Here is a 7,035-nt window from a genome sequence, read left to right as displayed (position 1 = left end):
CTTCTACAAGACAGATTTTGTCATTGCCACTGGAAATAGTAAAATTTGCCTTGATAAGATTTCTTAAAATAAGTTGTGATTTACTGTCTTTTTTAGACAGAATAAATCTTTAAATTTAAAAAAACTTTTTCTGAGTATAAATGGTTCTGCAACAAACTGGTGAGATATCTTGGTAGAACACTGTGCTCACCTGACGGTAACTCGGATAGACTACAGCATTCCCAAGCTTAGAAATATGATGCAAGTAATTAAATCCAATCAAACCAAATTAAACCATGTCATATCAAATCAAATCAAACCAAATCCAATCACATTATATTTAATCAAATCAAATCAAACCAAATCAAATTACATCATATGGAATCGAATGAAATCAAATCGAACCAAATCCATTTATATCATACTGAATGTAATCAAATCAAACCAAATCCAACCATATCATATTGAATCAAATCAAATCAAACCAAATCCAATGTTATATTGAATCAAATCAAACTAAATCATATCATACCATATTGAATCGCATCAAACCATATCATATTAAATCAAACCAAATCCAATAACATTATATTGAATCAAATCAAACCAAATCAAGTCACATAATATTGAATCAAATTAAATCAAATCGAACCGAATACATTTATATCATTCTGAATGTAATCAAATCAAACCAAATCCAACCATATCATATTGAATCGTATCAAACCAAATCCAATCACATCATATTGTATCGAATTAAATCAAATCGAACCAAATCCATTTATATCATACTGAATGTAATCAAATCAAACTAAATCAAACCATATCATATTGAATTAAATCAAATCAAACCAAATCCAATAATATTATATTGAATTAAATCAAATCAAACTAAATCCAATCGTATCATACTGAATTGAATCAAATCCAACCAAACCAGATCAAATCAAATCTTTCTATATAAAACTTTTCAAACAAATATAAAACCAAACTAAAAAGTATACAAAAAAGAAAGCACAATAATATAAAAATTGAACCCTTAACCCTCTTAACTGATGCACAGTAGATTGATGTTGGGAAACAGGTTGAGCGCTTAAATAGAGTACTGTATTGTAGGTATATTGCTCTGGTATTTGGAAATACTATGTCTTAAAGTACGCATGTATTCCTCGAAGGAAAAAAGGTTTCTTTCAGGTATGATACACATCCTTCCCCCAAAATGTTCTATTTTAAGACTTTATTTATTACTAGACCACAAATAAACTTAAAGTACGACTAGAATTACACATTTTAAAATAAGTTTGTCTCAAAGTGTATATTTAAATGTGTGTTTACTTTCTGTCCTGCTGTTATGAGAGTCAAATGAAACTTCAATTTTCCCAAATCAAGCTAGTCTGTTAAAACATGTTCTTATGGGTATTTTTGGAGACTCTTTTGTGCCTTGTTACTATATCTAGGATGAAGTATTAGATGAGCGTAGTTAGTATTCTCTATATTTAATTAATCTGATGTGACCAGGATGTGTCTTTGTTTGTTTTGTTAGTTAAATTTTTAATCAATGCATTTTATTATTTCTGTGATCGGTTTAATAAATCTGTGATTTTTTTGTATTGTCTACAATAATAGCTAGAAGAGAAGCATTTTTATACAAATTAAACTTTCTTCCATGTACAATGGATTGTGAGTAAACAGGTGTTTTTTGGGATTGTGTGTGTGTTTGCACCTCTTCAGACGTTTGCTGTATTTCCGTCTGCAGCCTCTCCAGCTCTCTCCGCAGTGACGTGTTCTGCCTCTCCAGCTGCAAAACCCTGCGGGCCAGGTGAACGCTGCACCACAGCCAAAAAGTATGGGAATGGATGGAAATGTCAACACTGACAAGAACATGCAATCAATCTTTTTTTTTCATTTACTAAAACCTTAAAGGTGACATAAATTAAGCACATGCAACTTCCTCACCACAAATTCTAGAAAAGTTGATGTCTCAGCAATTTATTGAAGAGGATTTCAGAAACTTTAGAAGGAAAGACTAAATTATTGCAAAATGGAGGAAATGAGTCAAAAGAACACCAGTACTCACATTAATCATTTTGCAACAATACATTTTTTTCTTAAGAGGTACACATGTTTAAACAAAACAAAGGTACTCCTTTGTATTTTCTCTTTTGTTTAGACTAAACTATCTTTAGCTGAGAGTTCCTTGAGTCATACCTTCTTAAGGCACAATCTGTCTACAATGCTGACTTTGTGCATGACAGTTTTGTGTTTTTAGCATCTAGAATTCAAAGAGAATATAGCAACAGCATAGGTAAATTAGATTTTTGTTTTCATATACAGCTCTAGTACAAATAGACCAGTTAGAACAAATATCACCACATATTTACTTCACATCAATCATACTGTTAACAGGTTTAGATTATTAATTATTCTGGCTGTCACGTTTTCTTGTACGGTCATCTTCTCTGTACTTTACGCAAATAAACTACAGAATATTGTTAGTACTCACCGTTACACCATACTGCCCTTCATTTAAATGTATATTTATTTATGGGCTACATATTAAATGTCACTTTTAAGCTTTATATTTTACTGCAGCAGGTACTTTAATAGAATATGTGACACATTACAATTCAGACATAAATAAATGGTAAACCTATATAGTAGGGGTGTGTATTGGCAAGAGTCTGGCGATACGATGCGGATCCCGATACATGTCTCACGATACGATATGTATCGCGATATATCCCAAAACTATTATAGTTACATTATTGTAGAGTATAAATATTTGATATTAAGTCCTGAACCGGATATTGATACTTCAGGTAGAGAAGGTGGTATGGTCGAGCCAGGATGGGATTATATAAGTTTGCTTCCTTTCACTCCCTTTCAGGCGATCTACTTGTGAGTCAATGTGATATGTTTTTTTTTCATGTATTATTCCTGATCGATTATAATAAACCATTTTTTTCATTCAAAATTGTTTATCACTTTTTTAAGACTTTGAATCTACCTGAATTTTAATGTATTTCATTGTAATAAAAAATTGAAACATTTTAAAGTATCGCCAAACAAGGTATCGCGATATATCGCTGAATCGATTATTTCCTACACCCCTACTATAAAGTGCTTTACTATCTTCTTAGAAAGCCTTTATAGAAACAGTCCCATTCACCCGTTCACACACTAATGGAGGCTCCGCTGCTGAACTCTAATGCCACCCTATAACCACCAGGATGGACGTGGGGTTCAGTGTCTTGGGCGGGCACCAAACCAACGATCTTCCAATCAGATATCGACCACACTACCTATTTTTTAACCACTCTTTAGTTTTCAAAGCTTTAAATGTCAAGTAAATCCCAGCTTTTCATTACGTTGTAGACCCAAATATTACAAGAAAAAAATGTAAACATAATTTTTTACTACAAATAACAGCAAAAATGAGGATTTTTGTGTACTTTACCTTTGTTTTAGTCTTCTTTTGGCAGTCGTTGGAACATTGGCTCCATAACCATACGAGAACAAAACCCTCTCCGCCTCCTCGTCATTCTCAACTGGCAACCGAAATACAAAACACAAATTTCCAAATTGTTCAAAGAAACAAAGTTGATTTCTTAATAAAGTCGGGACCAGAAAAATATTTCACAAGAACATTTGTTTCATTCGTAAGAAAGGAATTCTCCTCATCTGAGTTTATTGTGAAGTCCTTTAATTAAATTAGTTCAAAATGTGTCAACTTGTTTTAGGAGTTCTGTCTTCACAGAGAAGTGTCTGGCTGCTACAGACATGAACGTACTTTCAGCAGCCTGCATGGTGACCTGGTCCAGCTCCTGTTCCAGCTTTTCATACGTCTCTAACCGAGACGCCTGCTCCGCGTTCTGAGCGTGAAGCTTCGCCACCTGCTTCTCTGACGACGTCTGTAGTCTGTAAAACTCCTCAGTGAGAAGCTGGAGGGAAAAAGAAAGAGGGTGAAAAAGTGATTTCTATACCGCGCACTCAAGTTAAAAAACACCTGATGTAATTTTAGATACTTTCACTTAAAAAAGCTAAAAAAAACTCAAAGCTACTTGGGCCGGAAATGGATTAAAGAAAATTAATGAATTAATCACAAACCTGCGGTTTTATATATGCAATTATTATGTATGTTTTATATATATATATATATATATATATATATATATATATATATAGACACTGTATGTATATATATATATATGTGGGTGTGAAAAACATATATAATTTATTGCAGTTTTCATTTTTAAGTGCCTAGATTTACAGACTTATTATGAAAGGCAGATTAGAGTGGATCATACAATTATTTTGAATTCAACAGCCAAGAGACTTTCTTTTTTTATTTAGTCATTAAAGTGACAAACCAACATGCTGTTAGAACAGAAACACTTGATTCCTGTTTAAACATGTTTTTTTTTATTAAGTGGCAAATACTCCTAACTGGCGACTGCAGATCCTCCTATAATATTTCTCCTATTTTTTTCATCGTATGAACCTGGGTCCAAATTCCGCATCTGCAGCTTTTTTTCGCTAAATTACTCAACACACATTACCATAAATATTAATTAAAACCATCAGGGTATTTCTCTAGATTTTAACCGTCATTAGAACATCTTTTCTTTATAGGCATGAGTTTATTTTTTAGTAATACACAGTTAACACAAATAAATATAGTCTTATAAACCCATGGTTTAATACTTGTTTTATAAAAGATGTTTATAGGAATATGACACCAATTCAGGAGTTTGCCATTTAATGACTGCATTTATTTTTAATTGATATGTGTATATTTATTTTGATAGCCTGCGGCTTACCGTCACATCCTTGATCGAGATCAACATAATGAACCTTAAATTTTTATCGCAATCTTGAACAAAAATATCGATCTCTTGTTTTTGCAAAAATCTTTTCATCCATTAAACGTGCCATTTTTTTAAATAAAGTTTGCTGAATAATCCTCGTGTTGTATCATGTATGAACACCCCAGAGTAACAGTAACATTTGGAAAAACAGGCAGGTAATTGGCTCCTTTTAGTGTGAGTACCTCCAGTTTCTTCTGCTGTTTCTCACACTCCACCTGGCACTGAGCCAGGCTCTTCGCCGTTTCTTCCTTCAGCATCTGAGCGCGCTCAGCTTCAAAACCGCTCAGCTTCGCCTGGTTGAGTAGTTCTGCTACGCGGCTATCAGTGCCCAGCTGGAGCTGACGAAACCTACAATGTGGAAGAATTATACTTTCAATAGCACTAAATTATTCTTAAAAAGGTAGATTAAAAACAAGAAATTTGGACATTTTTGGTTATTTTGACTACTTAATGAAATGTGTGGGAGGTTCAAGCAGAGCAAATCTTTGAAAAAAAAAGTCTGAAGTAGCACCTAAGAGTTTGACAATAGCAGCGACACAAAGAGTCACCAAGCAGGAAAACCAAGTCTTAATAGTAACCGTGCTTCTAAGTACTGCTTACCTTTCATCCCGTTTGATCTCCTCACATACCATCACGCATCAACGAAAAAGAGACGCTTTCTTTTCTGGCGTTTAAAGCTCACATGTCTGTCAGCGGGACTTCAAATAAAGTAACCACAATAACAAATAAAAAAAATGTCCTCAACTCATCTTTTAGTTTGGCAAAGTTTGTGCTAAGCACGGCACAATAGAAGCACCTCACTATATGTACTTTTTTACATTAACTTTTTCCCGTGTCATTCATCTTTTTATTCCTATATCACTTAATTTTAGACTTTTCAAGTTCAAATCTAAACCTGAATATCCCAATTAAGAAATGAACACATATTTGACTGCAGTACCAGCTGTGATTTTATGTTTTATTTTTTCCAGCCTGGGTGCTCCTCCTCAGGCAGCTTTCAGGCATGTACGCACAGGCTCTATCAAGCTACGAAGGATGGTTGGATAATATTAATAACTCTCGATTACAGCTGACCTGATAAGATTTCATCATCCATAGTGCGCAGCCCTCAGCTATGCGCTCACGGTGACAGACATGTACACATGGTTGACATTTTATGCCTTCTTTTATAAACGCCAGCTGCCATTCAGAGGCATAGACACTTTTTTTTGTTTTTATCCAGAGGTGATTTTGACTTGAAGTAAAGAAAACGACTCGACAGGTTTGGGAGAACGTTTTTGAAAACAAGAGAACAGAGATTTAAGGTCAATGGTCTGAAGCCATATCCAGACCCCTGATTCTCTGCCCCCCAAAAATAGGGGCATGGATGGGGTTAGGGGTTAAAGGCTTGAGGCTAGCATCTGTCATTTCTGGCTTGTGATGTGACGCAGAACAGGAATGTGATTGCAGTGGGGAGAGTGCAAGGGAGAGGGGTGTGTGTGTGTGTGTGTGAGGGTTTATGGAAAGACCAACAGCTGGTGGTTTGGATTCAGAGAAACGACCGGTATGCAGTAGTAAACTCATGACAGGGACACTACTACTGCTGCTGCTGCTGCTTTGTGAATACATTATATCTTTAATATGTATATGCTATAAAATATGCCATTAAAAGCAAAAACTGTGTTTTGGAAACACATTTTTTAAAGATAAATGTCAAAATCGTACCCCAAAAGAGGATGTGACCTCTTTCAGCATCTTAAAGATCTATATAAATAAAAGGCAGAAACTTAATTTAAAAAAAACACACAATAAATCAATAAAAGTTATTCCTATTTTGGCATCCAGGGACTGCTTATTTAAAAAAAAACCCACAAACATTGATTTCACATTTATTGTGTGAATGCTTAGTAAGCATTCACACAATAAATGTGAAATCAAAAACTCAATAACACTTTCAGCGATTTCAGCAATCTTAAAATGTTCAGCTTGTTCAGGACATTACTGCTTGTATTTCTGGTATTTATAAACTTTATTGTTTTTTAAACATTGAGCAAAATATGCCCCATAGGAAATGAATGAGAAATTCTTCAAAAGTTAAAATTCTAAGTAGATTAACAACAAGCCTTTAAATAAATTAATGGACTTTAATCTTTTATAGAAATTATGCTATATTAGCAACATGCTAACGTTTTTTTCTAATTTGTTATCT

General features: G+C 34.0%; 1 protein-coding gene across 2 annotated transcripts in view; it reads right to left on the bottom strand.

Moving 5' to 3' along the window:
- Positions 1–7,035, bottom strand: part of pibf1 (progesterone immunomodulatory binding factor 1) — a 20,062-nt gene that overhangs the window by 6,673 nt on the left and 6,354 nt on the right. For both annotated transcript variants that reach the window (XR_002921945.2, XM_024297160.2), the window contains exons 11-14: positions 5,030–5,195; positions 3,770–3,920; positions 3,437–3,527; positions 1,703–1,805 (exon numbers count right to left, since the gene is read on the bottom strand). Coding sequence is in view for 1 of the 2 variants with exons in the window: in XM_024297160.2 (XP_024152928.1) it covers positions 1,703–1,805; positions 3,437–3,527; positions 3,770–3,920; positions 5,030–5,195 (511 nt within the window). In the remaining variant the exon portion in view is untranslated. The remainder of the gene's footprint in view (positions 1–1,702; positions 1,806–3,436; positions 3,528–3,769; positions 3,921–5,029; positions 5,196–7,035) is intronic.

Source organism: Oryzias melastigma, linkage group LG15, assembly GCF_002922805.2.
Source record: "Oryzias melastigma strain HK-1 linkage group LG15, ASM292280v2, whole genome shotgun sequence".
Taxonomy (NCBI): Eukaryota; Metazoa; Chordata; class Actinopteri; order Beloniformes; family Adrianichthyidae; genus Oryzias; species Oryzias melastigma.
This window is presented reverse-complemented; position numbering and strand designations above follow the sequence as displayed.